This window comes from Sprattus sprattus, assembly GCF_963457725.1.
Source record: "Sprattus sprattus genome assembly, chromosome: 6".
NCBI classification, from domain to species: domain Eukaryota; kingdom Metazoa; phylum Chordata; class Actinopteri; order Clupeiformes; family Clupeidae; genus Sprattus; species Sprattus sprattus.
This window is the reverse complement of record NC_137925.1, coordinates 3277575-3295074: the sequence shown is the minus strand read 5'-3', so window position 1 is coordinate 3295074 and position 17500 is coordinate 3277575. Positions and strand designations below refer to the sequence as shown.

Below are 17500 nucleotides of genomic sequence, written 5' to 3'. Positions count from 1 at the left end.
AGATACTTTGGCTTCCAATCAACACAACCCAATCTCATTTAAAAATCTGACCTAGAACACATCTCTCATCCCTGATGTTGAAAACTAGTTTCATTTATCCATTTTCACTTAAGTTAGACAGTTGGTGGAACTCACAGGAAGGCTGTTGTCCTGCAGAAGGTCTCCCAGTATCTCCACCAGTGCTGGGAAGTTCGGTCTCTCTCTGGGCTCTCCCTGCCAGCAGGCCAGCATTATCCCATATCTGCCACCAGGGGGCGAAAGACACACATCACCCTCAGTCACACACACATGGGTTTCTCTTCCAACCTGAAACTGGGAACATCCAAGCCCTGATCTTCTCTCTCTCCCTCCGTGTGTGTGTGTGTGTGTGTGTGTGTGTGTGTGTTTGTGTGTTTTCCACTTAAGGACCTTGATCTCCCAGCTGTGAAGTTGCTGTCGGGTTCCCTTTCCTGCATGTCAAAGAGATTTCCCTTTCCTGAGCTGGCGTGGCACTTCAACATGCTTACTCTACACATCAACTCAGCCGGTGGCTCAGCTAGATCCACTGAGATATACGAGATACGAGTCAACCTGAGTCACTAGACACCATAGGACATTAAGGTCAGAGGTCAGATTTGTCTCGGTCAGTGTTGGATCCATAACCAAGTCCCAGGAGATACTGGTGGGGAGGCGAACTTGTCGCTCCTCCATGCGTGTTCATTTAGGGAGCGCAATCATAGTTAGAATGCAAACTTTCCAGGACACCTAGGAGAATTCTGACGCCGCGAACAGACAAAATGTGAATAAATATACACATTAATGTATAATTAGGATATTTTCTTTATGCTAGTATGAAAGATTACATGTTTAGGGAGTGAACTAGCTCAAAATCTCAAAATTGACCACTGCTGAAAAAAACTATGTTTTTGCATGTCGTGTCTCGCCATGAGGATGCAATGCACCTTTCTACATTCCTGTGGATCCATGTCTGGTGTCAAGCCAAGGTTTACTTGTTAGCATTCACAATTTAGGATGGACATCCCCACTCACCACTCTGGATACTCATAGATCGGGGTCTGGCATCAGTTCAGGGTTAGCTGTTAGTTAGTTAGTTAGCTGCTGGACTCACATTTCAGGGGAGGCATTGTCTGGGGCTCTCATCCTGGTACCGTCCTTCAAGCGTGTACAGAAGTCTTCATCAATCTGCACACCTGGATATGGAGACGCACCTGTGGGCAGCAGGAGAGCCACGATTAGGGAAAAGGAAACCTTTCTACACTGACTCCAGCACCAAAGGATCACACACTGCTGTCGCCTGTGATTTCCCAATGTGATGGCAAAATGTAATTACAGCATGAACCCTCACAGGCCACCTCTCCTTACACATGCATACTAATACTGTTAATTTCAAGGGAAGGGAAAATAAGTTAAACCACATTTAAATTTCTTAAAATTAGAATTTAGCAAAGTGACTGCTTGCTTCGCCAGGTTTTGGTCTGAACTTATCAACATAAATCTGCATATGTTGTCAGATGTTTGTAATAACCTAAAATACAGTAGACCGAATGGGTTAGTGTAGGTTATGGGTTATAGTGTATACTCATAACCTTGTATAACACCAATCGAACTCTCCAATGACTAAGCATTAAATGGAATGCCCTGAGTATGCCCAGTCTAGCCCATTTGATAGCTCTTTGCTGGACCGTTAAAAAGGCCAAGTGGCTGCGACTCATTTACCTAAAGAGAAGATCTCCCAGAGCAGAACTCCGAAGGACCAGACGTCACTCTGGGTGGTGTACAACTTGTCAAAGATGCTCTCGGGGGCCATCCACTTCAGGGGCAGTCTGGCCTGGAGAGGAGAGGAGAGGGGAGGGGAGGGGAGGGTAGGGGAGGAGAGGAGAGGAGAGGAGAGGAGAGGAGAGGAGAGGAGAGAAAAGGAGAGGAGAGCGAGAGGAGAGGAGAGGAGAGGAGAGGAGAGGAGAGGAGAGGAGAGGGAGAGGAGAGCGAGAGGAGAGCGAGAGGAGAGGAGAGGAGAGGAGAGGAGAGGAGAGGAGAGGAGAGGAGAGGAGATGAGAGTGAGGCAGATACAATATGACTGGGGTTGCCAGATTTGTGTTGTATGCAGGGCCTGAGCTGAAGGAGGATGCTATGCCACCCTCAGGAAAAAAAAACATTTAACAAAAAACATCCCCCTTGTAAATCGACCATCCAATTTGGATTAATGTTTATAAGCCATCTGTCTAATCATGAAGACATTAGGTAGACTATTCCCCTTGATTTGTTTTTTAACACATCGACAACTGTTTTTATGTGACAAAAGCTAAGATGCTGTACATTAGGGCTCTTAGCTGAAGCTTTTATTAAGCCCCTGTCTCAGGGGACGTACACATTGCACACTATTGAAGATGCCACCTTCAGTCCTTGGCATTGCTGACCCAATGTTCTTAACGATGAAATGAATCAAATGGAGTATGAATTCCACTGTATGTCTATAGGCATTTTCCCAAGAGGGGTAAATCATAAATCTTTCAATAAATAAAACCCTTTATGACTTACGTTGCCTTTTCGAACGTAGTCTGGGTCCTTGTAGATATCTCGTGCCAGGCCGAAGTCGCAAATCTTCACCACGTTCTCCTCGGACAGCAGTATATTCCGGGCGGCCAAGTCCCTGTGGATGCACTAGAGGAGGGTGGAGTTGCACGGCGTTAGAGGATGGATGGTGTTGTAAAGGGGCCGTGACACTACAGGGTGTGGAATACCAATGAGTAAGTGTATGCTTCCAGTCAGTTCCACAAACAGCTCCACCTTGACGTATTGGCCATTGGAGTTTCGGCGAAAAGGCCTTTTACTCTTTTTCGGGGATCTCATTTCGCAGTAATACATCAGGGAATGGAACTGCGTAATTTTCACGGAAGGGCCGTTTCAGAAATGTTCTACTTTATAAAACTGTGATTCATAACCTGCAGGAACCTTCACCTAGCACACATCGATTTCCATTCCCCAGCTCGTCTGTTTGCCTTCCTGCCTCGGAGTCAAAGGCCCCTTTTCCCTGACCAAGTGAAGTTTGAAATGTACCTTCCGAGAATCCAGAAACTCCATCCCTCGTGCCACTTGGAAACTGTAACAGATGAGGTCCTCAACTGTCAGTGGCGTTTTCCAGAGATCATCCACTATTGGGGAGAGAGGAGGAAATGTTTGTCTACTTAGATTTGCTGAGTGGTGAAGAGCTGATAGATAAACCTAAGTTTGTGTCACACTGATGGCCCTTAATGGCGGGGCAGTGCCAGAGATGAGACAGGGATTCTGCTAATGGGCCTTTCAGACTACACAACTTTTCAGTCACTTACAGTAAAGTGCTGGTCGCACTCATTTTGTGCTGCATCACTGTTTGTGACGAAGACCTAAAACTTGCGACGACTGTCTGAATATGTAACATGACATTGTGTAACATTATATATAGAAATATTGAACCCTATATAATTGATGATGTAGGGTTGAAAACATTCAATACAAGTGCTGGAAATTAATTACAGCATTATTTCACAGATTGCTTAATGATTCTCTGCTCGTCTGGAAAAACAGGCTCACTTTTCTCCACGGACTCCTGGGGACTTTTGCGGCCCGCCTTCCCGCCGGACGGGTGATAGTGGGGGGTCCGTCGGCCTGTCTGCTGTTGCTCCGCCTGTCCGGCCGCGATCATCTTCCGCACCTGACTCTGCGTTTTTGGCGAGCGGTCCTGTCAAAACATCACCGGCACAAAAAGCCCAGAGCCAGGCAATTAGCTGTGGCATGATTCGCTACGCAAAACAGACGCCGTGCTAGCTTTGACACAGGGGCGCCTCGAGTCATCCAAAACAGACGAGCTTAGAGCAGCAGTAATATTGTGTAGTATCTGTGAATTCTTTGCTGACAAGCAGAGATCGATGTGTTTAAAAAAAAAAAAAGCAGTTTTCAAGGTGGATACATTAAAAGCAGATGATATAGAAGGAGCCATTTTAAAAGAACATTATATGGCCGCGCGCACAAACAAAATCAACCCTTTCAAACAAGATGGATGATCCAATTAGTATTTCACTGTAAACTGTAGTGTTTGCATAATTGAAAAGGAGAACAGCGTCACTGTGAGATATACACCATCTAACACCAATGTACGGCTCAACTGTCTTCACGCTTATCTGCCTCTATTACCCTTTGTCATTTATATACTTAATTAACACTACAGTCTGTCACACTTCCTTTGGATGGTTCCCTATAGACTACAGATCCACAGATGCTGTTGAAGCTCTGTTAACTGCTATTTATGGTGAAGGTCAGGGGCTGGGTTGGATTTAGTTCAGCAAACAATCTGTAAGGTCTCTGTAGACAAACTATCGAAATTAAGTGTTAATCATCTATTACCACGTTTCTCTACACAGCTTCATCCCACATCTATTCTGGTGTTTGTTTGTCTAACTTTAGTGAAATGCAAATGTTAATGAACTTGAATGGTGCTTTTTTCTTAATGACCATAGTTTAAATTCTCTCCCTCTAACTCTACCTCTGTGTCACGCCACTGAAAGAGTGTCAGCGAATGCATTTGCTCTAATTAACGGATGTTAGATATTTGGGAACTCAGAATCCCCTTCTCCATTTGTATGTCTGGCACGCTGGTACCCAGTAGACCTTTCATTAGCTGGTGTCTGGATTCATAAATCAGTGGTGGCTCCTGCAAGAAAAAAGGTCCGCCTGGCTCAAGCCATTAAATAATCAGTGTGATCAATCATATATAATAATCATAGTGATCAATCATAGTATAATGCGTGCTACTCAAAACTTTCAGCTATTGTCAAGGCTCAGTGAGTGTGTCAGACGCTAATGGCCAATCACAGTGTGTTTGTTAGCCCCTGATGATGAACTTGTCACGAGAGCCACTCCGAAACCTTAGATCTGCCGAATACCCACCCGATATGGGAGGAAGAATTCTCTCTTGGCCCGCAGGAAGTTGGAGAGGTTTCCGTATTTACAGTACTCCACCACAACCATCAGGGGGCCTGGGGCAAACGAGCAAATAACACAATTTCACAGACTTTGATTACATTTCATAAAAATTATTACACTGAACTCTTAATTACACTGAGCTTTTAATTTGATTGGATTCCTGGAACTTATGATCGACACTCTTTTTCACAAGACACTGCAACAAACCTAGGCCTATTTGTGAGCGCAGTGTAATAAAATGAGATACCAAAAAGCTGAACAAGAACAGGAACAGTCAGTGGCTACAGCAAAAACCAGGGAAAGTTGGAACAAAATCCATGGAGGCAACAGTCAGAAGACGATTAAGCTATATTCAGAATCACTGATTTGTAATGAATGTATGATAATGTCCTCCACGGGACTGTGGCAATCCTAATGAATGCATGCTCTGAATAATGTCTAGCCAACTCCTTACAGCCTGAGCATGTGTCGTTGTATGAATATGACATGGCTGTGGGGGGTTGTAGGCCTTGGGGGGGGGGGGGGGTGGGAGGGGGATGATATAACTGGCTTACCGTTAGCTTTGGTGCAGGCCCCTAAGAGGTTTACTACGTTCAGATGGTTCCCGATGTGAATGAGGATCTTCAGTTCTGACATAAGCGCTTTATGTTCACTCGCAGTGGCTCCATCTTTGTGACACACACGGACACACACACAGACACACACGCAGACACACAGACACACACGCAGACACACAGACACACACAGAGACACATACACACACACACACACACACACACAGAGACACACACACACAGACACAGACACAGACACAGTCACAGACACAGACACAGACACAGACACACAGACTCACAGACACACAGACACACACACACACACACACACACACACACACACACACACACACACACACACAAACAGACACACACATAGACACACACACACACACACACATACACATACACACACACACACACACACACACACACACACACACAGAGAGAGAGACACACACACACAAACAGGCCAGGCAGAGAGATTAGATAGACTCATTAGCAGTCTGTTCTGTTCTCATTTTTTCTGACAGTTGGGACCGGCTGTTCTGATGTTCTGCACTGGCTGTCGTCTCCCCCGCCCCTCACCTTTCAGCATCTTCACCGCCACAGTGTCCAGGCTGCCCTTCTTCTCATTACTGGCGATGGTGGCCTCCATCACCTTACCGAACGCTCCGTGACCCAGGACTTTACCTGCTCGAGGCGCACACACACACATTCACACACACATACACACACACACACACACACACACACACACACGCAAACACATACACACAAATGAGCCATTTCATGTTGAGGACAAGATATTTCTGTGAGATATTTCGGCTGAGAGCCTCTGGGGAGTAGTTATTTCATGTATTATTGACTGACTGTCTTGTGAATAAGAATTGCCCAAGTTAAAAAAAAAAAACCTGAGCAGACGGACAGTTAATCAAAACAATCAGTCATCAAAATTCATCATCCTTCATTGAAAAAAGTAGAAGGTCTGCATGCTTCACGTTTGTAGAATGTGTACAAATATTTTCATCCTGTTTCATCTGGTGCCTGGCACGTTAGCTAGCCTTGAATGACTCGCACCATGTTCCTAAGGGCTCATTCAAGTGTGATTTATATACATTACTACATAAGGCAGGATATACTGTATGTATACTTCAGGTTGGCAGTGCTCAATTGGGACAACATTCAAAACCCCATGTATCCCTGCTGGAGCCTCCATTCAACATAATTTTCCACTTTCCCCCCAACCTACCCATACTCACACACACACTCACACACACACTTACACACACACTCACACACACACACTCTTCCCCCGACCCCATACCGAGGCGTAGGCGGTCTCGTCCGATCTCCCATTGGCTGGAATCGTAGGGGAGGTATTCACACTGGTCTTCCAGGGGCACCTCTCCAGGGTCCATGATGATTGACAGGTAGCCCGTCTTTATATCGGCAGGATTAACCTGCAGGGGAGGGCAAACGAGGAGGTGAGCAAGGGAGGGCGAACGAGGGGGTGAGCAGCGGATCCGTGTTACTAGAAGGTTGCTCCTATTGGGAATTTTGTGGGAGTGACATTTGTCAATTATTCATGAATTATTATGAAACTGGTTATGGGATTTTGCCCCTGCAATGTTTAACGGTGTTAGTCAAACGTGAGGGGAATTATGATGCAAGTGCATTTAGTGTTGGGTTCAGTTTATCATTCTTCTCCTCTACCCGTCTATTCACCTCTTGTGAGGGAGAAAGAAATGGTGTTGAGAATACTGCATATGGATTCAGTGACTCAGTCTTGGGCTCAAATCCTACCAATATAATTACTGCATAACTCTGATTCTGATATGGTTCTACTGCATAACTCTGATTCTGATATGGTTCTACTGGATAACTCTGATTCTGATATGGTTCTACTGCATAACTCTGATTCTGATATGGTTCTACTGCATAACTCTGATTCTGATATGGTTCTACTGCATAACTCTGATTCTGATATGGTTCTACTGCATAACTCTGATTCTGATATGGTTCTATGCCCACTCTATGCGCCCTTTCTCCACGCGTGCCCACCGGCGTCACACTCACCCGCTTGACATTGCAGAAGATGAGGATGAGGAGGGCCCAGAAGAAGATAGCGATGACCCCGGTCCCGATCAGGATCACCACCTCCACCATCTCCCTAGGGGGCGCTAGAACACAGACATTAAGGAAGGAGCACCTTAGAAGCAGCCCTCTGCTGAACAGGTGCAACTCAACTGCAATTAACACCTTCAAACGGATGCAATCAACTGGATAGTGTTACACACACACACACACACACACACACACACACACACACACACACACACACACACACACACACACACACACACACACACACACACACACACACACACACACACACACACACACACACACACACACACACACACACACACACACACACACAATCAGCTGGATATAGTTACGTAGCATACCAACAATCAGTGCAATCAAAAGACGACAGGACACAAGTGGCACATAGATCTATACATTATGCGCTATTACATCCATTCAGTTTATACTTCACTTTTGGTGGGAGGCAGCAAAGGAAGAGAACAGAGATGCAAAGAGAAAGGAAAGCAAGAGAAGCCTGGGTATTTTTGTGTTCCTGCGTTAGTATGTACGTCATACGCATGCCATATATGGGAGATATAATAGTATAATAGGTAATTGTTGATCTAGTATGGTATAGTCAGAGAATGTGTATAGTGTGTGTGTGTGTGTGTGTGTGTGTGTGTGTGTGTGTGTGTGTGTGTGTGTGTGTGTGTGTGTGTGTGTGTGTGTAGGTGTGTGTGTGTGTGTAGGTGTGTGTGTGTGTGTAGGTGTGTGTGTGTGTGTGTGTGTGTGTGTGTGAGAGAGAGTGACCTAGCATATTTTTTCCCTCCTTTTCGCCCACTGCGGACTCTCACCGATGACGGTGACGGTTGCCGAGGCGTGCACACAGCCCTTCTGGTTGCAGGCTTTGCATGTGTACACACCGGCGTCCTCCTCCCGAACACGCTGGATGCTAAGAGTCCGGTTGGAGTCCTGAAGCAGGATCCCTGCGCACATCCACACAGCTGTCAATCAAAACACTGTTGCCCGGCCGACAAACACCCAAGGTCCCACCCACATCCTTTCGCCTCACTGTCTCAAGGTGCTTTGAAGTCTTTAACCTACTCTTACTCAGTAAACAGAAGAATACACACACACATACACACACACACACACACACACACACACAACATTCCTCCCACATAAATCTGTGCTGATGTCTAACCTTAACTTACCCTCTCTCTGTCCTGACAAATACCGTGGGCTGAGATGCTGCAGTAAGCTAGCACACGGACTCGAAAGAGAAACTAACAATGAGAAGTTGAATGTCTGGAGAGTGTGCCCGAGAAAGAAAAGACCCCATTTGGGAGAAAGGACCCCAGATGGTAAGTGAAGACTTAAGCACCATCATCCCCTGATGCTTGTCCTCAAGCTCCAGTAAATTTTGGCTGACCTCTCCGGCGTAATTACAGGTAGGACCATTTGATTGTCTCTATTGTTCCTGCAGCATCCAGCCTGATGGCCGGCAACCTCTCCAGCGCACTCATCCCTCTCTGCCACTTTCACCTTTCATACTCATTCTCTTTTCTGTGTCCTTTTCACAGACAATCTCTCTCCCTCTCTCGCTCTGTCTCTCTCTCACACACACACACACAACTTCCAACTCCCAAAAGCCTCCTTTATTACAGTTTGAGCTATAACACCACGTACAATCATACATAACCATTGCGCACCATTTACAAACCCTTCACACACACACACACACACACACACACACACACACACACACACACACACAAGCGCACACACACACGCACACGCATACGCATACACACAATCCTCTGGACATGAATATTTATTTAAAGTTGCAGGCGAAACCACAAAGCATATTGTGCCAATATAAAGTATCTAGCCAGAGCTGTCAATTAGAAGTCTGCCTAGCATCTCAAGAGACACCTGACAACATCAGAATGGATAAGTCTGTGTGTGTGTGTGTGTGTGTCTGTCTGAAGTGTTTATTTGTGTTCATGTAAGAACCACTTAGCTCCACTCTTTTTTACCATCTGAGTATGTGTGTGTGTGTGTGTGTGTGTGTGTGTGTGTGTGTGTGTGTGTGTGTGTGTGTGTGTGTGTCTGTGTGAGAGAGAGAGATTGAGGATGCATGCAAATATATAAGATTTTGAAAAGCATGAAAGGAATGACTAGATCACCATGCTAGAGGAGACGAGGAAAGAGATTCATTTTGATGGAAGAGAGACAAGAATACAAGAGAGATAGAGGAAGAGAGAGAGGGAATGAGAGAGAGGGAGAAAGAGAGGAAGAGGGAGAGAGGGGGAATGACAGAGAGGAAGAGAGAGGGAACTAAACAGAGGGAGAGAGAGGAAGAGAGAGAGAGGGAACGAGAGAGAGGGAGAGAGATAGGAAGAGAGAGAGAGAGAGGGAACCAGAGAGAGGGAGAGAGAGAGATAGAGGAAGAGAGAGAGAGAGAGAGAGAGGGAACGAGAGACAGAGTGCACTGCTGGCTTAAGCGCAAGCGAGCTGGAAGTTTAGCTTAAAGTAAGTGGAGCTTTATGCAAGAAACCCATCAAACCCATCCTATGCACAGGGCTAAGCTAACAGCACATGCCTAGCACACCCCTGCCAGTGTAATGATACTGCCTGCTGTATAGTAAAGACCACTGCCAGTGTAGTGATACTGCCTGCTGTGAAGTGAAGACCACTGGCTGAAAGATAATATGGTGGAGGTTGGGTCGCCTCGCCCATAGACAGGCCAGTAAAAGGTGTGGAAAATAATTGAGGGAGCTCTCAATGGGTGGCAAATGGGTTCCTGTAATGTAAGGGAACCCAACTGGTGTGTGTGGTAGAAGCTACTGACTGAGACTGTATATGAAGGACTATTCCTGAGGCTCAAACACACATACATTACCGCACATACATACATATTTTACCGTACATACATACATGCATTACCGTACAGTATGGTACAGTACAGTACAGCACAGCACAGCACAGCACAGCACAGCACAGCACAGCACAGCACAGCACAGCACAGCACAGCACAGCACAGCACAGTATAGTACAGCACATACATACATATAGAAATGTATGTGCAAAAACATGATGGCTTCAGGCTTTGGCCGGTGTGTACAATAGGTGCAGATTTAGTTGTAGAGTTTGTGCGGCGGGGGGGGGTGGGGTGGGGGGGGGGGGGTGGTTGTCTCTCACCTGAGGTGTGGTGGAGTGGCTGGTTGTTCTTGAACCATGAGAGCTGGGGGGCTGGGGTGCCCTCCACATCACACTCCATCTGCAGGGACTCGCTGGCGTTCACCGTCTGATTGCTGGGATTGTGCCTGTAATGAGGGGCTTCCAGAGCTGGGGGGGGGGGGGGGGGGGGAGAGATAGAGGAGGCAGAGAGAGGGGGAAGAGAGAGAGGGAGAGTGAGAGATAAAGAATGAGAGGGTATAAGGTACAGAGAGAGAGACAGAGAGATGGGGGAAAGCGAAAGAGAGGAGGGAGATGGAGTAATGGAAAGGAAGAGAGAGTAGGCAGGCGACAGTGAGTGAATGAGGGATGAAAGAGACATGGGGAGAGACAAGGCAGAAGATTGAAGAGGACAGACAGTGAGATGGGGGGGGGGGGGGGGAAACAAGAGAGTGGAGAGGAGACGCAGGGAAAGATGCACAGAGAGGGAGATAATGAGTGCATCCATGGAGACCCAATGGGAAAGTGATAGGGGCATGAACAAAAAGAGGAAGATGAAGAGAGAAAGGGAAAACGAGAAAAGGGTGAGGAACACAAAATGGAGGCCGAGGGAAATAACAGTTAATTAATATACAGCTAGGCTAGGTTATATTCTTCATTCATTGCATGGCAGTACGGCATTTATATGGAAATGAAGGAAATTGAATTATGAATGAGAGGCTCACAGCCTGAGCGACAGGGAGAGAAAGAGGTCATGACATCCACGATTTTGTCAATACGCCATTGGGTATTCTGGGTCCGGCACCGTTCTTGATGACATGTTTGAGACAGGTGGCTCATGGGATTTTTGGTCTAACAAAGCCAGCAGCATCAAGTGGGCTTTCCAGAAGAAAACCCCACCAAAGGTCACCATAAAAGTAGAAAATATATATGACTTAAATATGATTTAGGAATCTGTGAGACAGACTGTTTTTTTCTTGTGTGCGTGTGCGTGTGCGTGTGCGTGTGCGTGTGCGTGTGCGTGTGTGTGCGTGTATGTTCCCACATCAATGCCTACCCATGCACTAATGAATAAAGACTACAATTTGCAAGTGCCCATCTGTATTCTGTGTGGTAGCTGTTTACTGCATTTACACTTCAATAACATAGTTAATATTAATAAAGTAGTTGAGAGCTGATTGTGATTGTGGTTTCTCAGGCACCAGCATTTCTCAAGCAAAAACCCGAATGAGAGTGAATTAAATACGATGATCTCGCGTTCACTTAATCAGCCTGACAGAGTCAAGACAGATGAGAAAACCACTGCTGGACAAGAATTGTCCAAGAGAAACCTCTCTAAATAAAAAGTAAACATTTTTCTTTTATAAATAACTGTGATAAATAAAAAACAAGATGTCCCACACAGGTCTATAAACACTAGTTAGTTCAGCTCTGTTTCCCAACCTCATCTTCCTTTTTCATTTTTAATTGCATTCCTACATATATTCATTGCTAAAATATATCTCACGTATTTTTTTATCCAATCATGAATTATCTGCTGTAATCAACCCAGTAACTTCTTATCTATACATTGCCGCTGTTCTCTGAGCTTTGACTTAATAGGGTCTGAACTAAATTGGCGAAAAAAGTGTAGGGAGCTTACAGTGGCTGAGTGGCAGACAGGTGTCTGAGGCTAATTCATCATGGTTAGCTACCGAGCTAATGGCATGGTCCTCTTTATTTGAGTCAATAATGTGTGCTATTATGGCAACGACATGTCTGTAAATAACTCGACTCCAGGTTTCAATCCATATGGGGTTGACTGGGTGTTCATGCATCAGAGACAGACTAAAACCCAGAGGATTTTCTTTCACTTTGGAGCTCCGAGGACAAACTGAACCTCAAAGAGGTAAGCAATCTTGTTAAGTGCAATCTGTGAAACTCCTTTTCAATAATTGAGGCATTTTGTGTCTGTGGAAATGGGTCAACAGAGAAACCTGTTTGTGTGTGTGTGTGTGTGTGTGTGTGTGTGTGTGTGTTTGTGTGTGAGTCTTTGTGTGTGCGAATGTGTGTATGTGTGTATGTGTGTGTACTGTATGTGTTTATGTGTGTTTCCATCAGCCAAGTCTCTAGGTGGCGCTACTGTGTCTCTCACCTCTCACGGGCACGTATTTGCGGTCGCAGTGCTTCTCCCCAGTGCGTCGGCTGCGCACCTCGCACACGTAGTTGCCCCTGTCGCTGGGCTGCACGCTGGGCATGGTCAGCTCCAGCACCCAGTTGTTGGTGGCAGCCTCGAAGAACAGGTCCCCGCCCAGCGCCTCGCCGTAGAGGTGGAGGCTGCGGCAGTCCAGCTCGGGCGTCACCACGTGCGGGTCCAGCCGGTACCACCGCAGCTCCTCGTAGGTGTAGTTGTCGGCGCTGCACTTGAGGCGTACCAGCTCCTGCTCCAGCGGATCCTCACTGGGCTCCAGCTCGATGCCAAAGCCCTCGGGGATGGCTGGGGGTAGAGTGGGCGACAGGAGCAGACAGACACAAGACAGAAACAGACAGTCAGAAACAGACACACAGACAGACGTTGGTTAATGATGCTTCTCCTCCCCCATCATCCGAATGTCTCATGGGGACTCATGGAGGGAGTGTGTGTGTGTGTGCGCGGTGTGTGTGGGGGGGAGGGGGTTGGGGGGGGCTTGGCGGGGGTCGGTGGCCCTTTTGCAGCGGTGATTGAGGGACAGAATGAGGCCCCCTGACTGCAGGAGTGAAGGGAAGCTGATGGTGTGTCACTGTTACTGACATTACACACACACACACACACACACACACACACACACACACACACACACACACACACACACACACACACACACACACACACACACACACACACACACACACACACACACACACACACACACACACACACACACACACACACACACACACACACACACACACACACACACACACACACACACACACACATCCTTCAGTTTATTCCGCTCTCTGCTCTCTGCTCAAGTGTGTCCTATCCTCTTTGTATTTAAGTTTCGCTTGTCTGTCTTTATTTGTATATTGGGCCATTCAACAGTATGATTCAATGCTATGAGCACATCCATCCATTTCTCCTCCTACATAACTACTGTTATCCTCTGCTAAGACTCACATGTCCAGTTTTCTTTTTTGTCTGTTTTTTGGTTTGATCTGTTGTCTTTCTTATTTTCAGTTGTGTTGTGTAGTCTTGTTTGCTTGCCTTGTCTTGTCTTGTTTTCTTGCCATATGTAAAGCGTCTTTGAGTGTTAGAAAAGCGCTATATAAATATGAATTATTATTATTACTATTACTGTGGATCAATAACTGATTACAGTAAATATAGACCATGCATAGGAACATGCAAATGGCTTCAGCTAAGTGGGTTCACGTAGAGCCAGTGGTGATATTGAGCACACGTGCCCTTTCCCCCTCAAAGATACAACATGAGGAATTTGAGTGCTGAAATCCATCGAGAGCCTTTGAATTGTGCTCAATCAAATAGCTCTGAATTCCCTCTCACTGACTTTGAAAAACTAGCTGACTGCAAGATTGAACCCTAATGGCTCGATCCATTGTAGAGTTGCTGCTCGTCAGTGTGAAAGCACTGTGTGAATCAGAGTTTTGTGTTTGAAGTGGGACAAGCATATACCTGTGTCTGTGTGTGTGTGTGTGTGTGTGTGTGTGTGTGTGTGTGTGTGTATGTGTGTGTGTGTGTTTGTGTTTGTGTGTGTATATGTGTGTATATGCGTGTGTGTGTGTGTGTGTGTGTTTGTGTTTGTGTGTGTGTGTATATGTGTGTGTGTGTTTGAAGTGGGACTCGGAGGTTGGACCAGAGGCAGCGCTGCTTACTGGTCACGTAGAAGTAGATGAGTCTCTGGTCCGTGCCGGCCTTGTTCTCCGCTGAGCATTGGTACATGACGGACACGTTGGCGTTCTGGATGACCACGGAGCTGACCGTCTGTAGAAATAAAATAGAAATAGAATAGAATAGAAAAGCCTTTATTGTCATTGTATTTACATACAACGGAATTTGGAGTGCTTCTCCTGTTGGTGCGACGAGGGACAACATATAACACAACAACAACATATAACACAACAATATTGCATATCTAAAAACGGTAGGAATAGCATAACAATATATATAAATATTAAGAGTGCAACAAAGCGCTGTGGAATATATTAAAGTACCTATATATATATATATATATATGTATATATATATATATATATATATACACATGTATATATATTTACATACAATATATACAGCAACAGCACACAGCATAACAGAATATATATATATACTTATATACAATATATACAACAACAGTACACAGAATAATAAACACAATCACGTTGTGCTGAGCATGTCAGTTTCCAGCTTTTGAACTCTAACCACAAAAAACTGTTTTAGCAAATTACTTTCAAACCTTCCTTTATTTGATAGTTTTTTTTTGCTTATTGCATGATTTTGTCCAACCCTCCCTACCACCACCACCACCACTCCCATTCCGAGCCATACAGGCAGGAAATGACCTCACAGGTGTGACCACAAAACAGGAAGTGTGTGCTCGGAGTGTGTGTGTTTATCCCCACTCCCTTCGGGAAGTGTGTAGAGGAAGAGGGTTTTAAATATTTCTGATGTGGAAATGGCAGCAGCACACACACTGCACCCCACCACCACTCCCCCCCACACACACCCCCACCCACCCACACACACCTCCTCCCCCTCAAACTCTTGATTGACAAATGCTGTTCGACTTCAGAAAGGGGGACACTTACATAAAAAAACAATCCTGCTCTACTTGCTGCCCAGTAACACAAACTTTTTTTTGTTTTGTTTTTATTGATTTTCCACATTCAGCTGTTTCCGTGGAGCTGGATATAGAATCAGTGGGGAAAAAACAAACCTTATTTTTGCCGTCCACCAGCTCTGTCCAAGTCTTTGGCATTTCAATGGCGTTGACTGAGTTCTCTGTCTCCATCCTCTGCCAGTTCTGGCAATTGGGTATTTTATCTCTGGCTCCCCTGCGACCACTGGAAAAGGACAATCAATACCACTGAACAACTTAAATGAACTTTAAACCTGCAATCATCATCAACAGAGATCATCACAGCGTCATCACAGCCAGTGCACTAGAGAAACTAACACACACACACACACACACACACACACACACACACACATCCTCACACAAAAAAGAAGTGTGAACAGCATGATGTTGCTGGTAATTCAGGTTTAATGGAATTGCAGTAGTGTCAGGCAAAGGAAGAGGGCTCGGTTAGAGAGATGGAGCCCCACATCCTCATGTGCACATTGTCTGTCTGTGTCAGGATGTGCAGGATTGAGAGTTCCCACAGCAGGAAGTGCTTTTAGGGGCCTGCTCTCTTCTTCCTGTGTGTAGCCCGGGGGCTAAGTGAGGATACGCATGTGTGTGTGTGTGTGTGTGTGTGTGTAAGTGAGGATACACACGAAGGCCAGTACCCACCTCTGGCGCCCAGATGACAGCTTGCAGACTGGCCGTATTTTTCAAAATATTTACGTGACCCCCCTCAACACCCCTGATCCCCCTCCATTTCCAATAAAAGCTAACTTAAATTGCAATGCCTGGGGAGTAGCTCTGTGTTCCCACCCTTGTATATCTTTTTGAAAGTATCCTGCAAAACAGCAAAAGGCTGTTTTTCTACATTTCTATATTTAGAGAACAACCTTGCAACAGCCTTGATTTGTTTCGTTGCTACTAAAAGGAGGGATGCAACCTTGCTTATGATTTTGTTCCCACCTCATATCAAAAGAGGATCTTGTTTCCAAAAAGCACCTTGCTGTGTGCATTTACTGCACCCCTGCCACTAGAAAGAGAGCAGTATTCTTTGTTGTTTGTTTGTTTTGCTGTGGGTTCTTATTTGTTTGTTTCTTGTCCAGTGGGTAGTCGGGGATAACGGGAGGATATTCCAGAAGGTCAGTCTGATCTCGCTACTTCTGAATCATCCACGCGCAGAGAAAGATGTACGACAGCAGGAGCAGCAGCAACTGCACAATGAAATTACAGCTATCCAGAGGGGGGGGAAAAAAGGAGTGGGGTTTCCAGGGTTATCAAGTCTTAAGGGGATAAACAGCTAGGCTTCGAGCACACACACACACACACACACACACACACACACACACACACACACAGCAGTGATTGTGGACGAGAGAAAAAAGCCATTTAGCTCAGTGGAGAGATGTTGTCTGGCGAATTGAGGTCCAGAAAAGCCCAGAGGGTCATACAATTTGTGTGTGTGTGTGGGCGAGAGAGAGAGTGAGTGTGTCTGTGCATCTCTCTCTATATTTGTATGTGTGTGTGTGTTTGTGAGGGTTTATCTATCTATGTGCGTGTGTGTGTGTGTGTGTGCGCGCGCACATGCGAATGAGTGTTTGTGCGTGTGTGTGTGTGTGTGTGTGTGTGAGTGCTTATATGTTTGTATGTGCACACCTTATGGAAATAGAAGTGTAGCAATGTAAAGAGAGTGTTAAGAGGTTCATTGTGTTCGTGATATATGCAGGTGTAAATAGGTGCATGTGACAGTAGTGTGTGTGCGTGTGCGTGTGCGTGTGAGTGTGCGTGTGCGTGTGCTGGTCGATGTGGGAGTTTGTGTGTGAGCACATAAATGCATGTGTGCATGCAGAAATAGATGTACTATGTACTCTATATTCTGTATATGTGCATAATATG

The 17500-nt window shown here is 45.7% G+C and overlaps 1 protein-coding gene across 1 annotated transcript in view; it reads right to left on the bottom strand.

Annotated features, from left to right (window-relative positions):
• Positions 1–17500, bottom strand: part of flt4 (fms related receptor tyrosine kinase 4) — a 53116-nt gene that overhangs the window by 6088 nt on the left and 29528 nt on the right. The window contains exons 11-26 of the mRNA XM_080840045.1: positions 15698–15824; positions 14637–14745; positions 12916–13257; positions 10806–10952; positions 8456–8587; positions 7590–7693; positions 6838–6973; positions 6099–6203; positions 5511–5624; positions 4921–5009; positions 3568–3715; positions 3055–3149; positions 2536–2658; positions 1717–1828; positions 1109–1208; positions 136–241 (exon numbers count right to left, since the gene is read on the bottom strand). Coding sequence (XP_080696171.1) covers positions 136–241; positions 1109–1208; positions 1717–1828; positions 2536–2658; positions 3055–3149; positions 3568–3715; positions 4921–5009; positions 5511–5624; positions 6099–6203; positions 6838–6973; positions 7590–7693; positions 8456–8587; positions 10806–10952; positions 12916–13257; positions 14637–14745; positions 15698–15824 — 2089 coding nt within the window. The remainder of the gene's footprint in view (positions 1–135; positions 242–1108; positions 1209–1716; positions 1829–2535; positions 2659–3054; positions 3150–3567; positions 3716–4920; positions 5010–5510; positions 5625–6098; positions 6204–6837; positions 6974–7589; positions 7694–8455; positions 8588–10805; positions 10953–12915; positions 13258–14636; positions 14746–15697; positions 15825–17500) is intronic.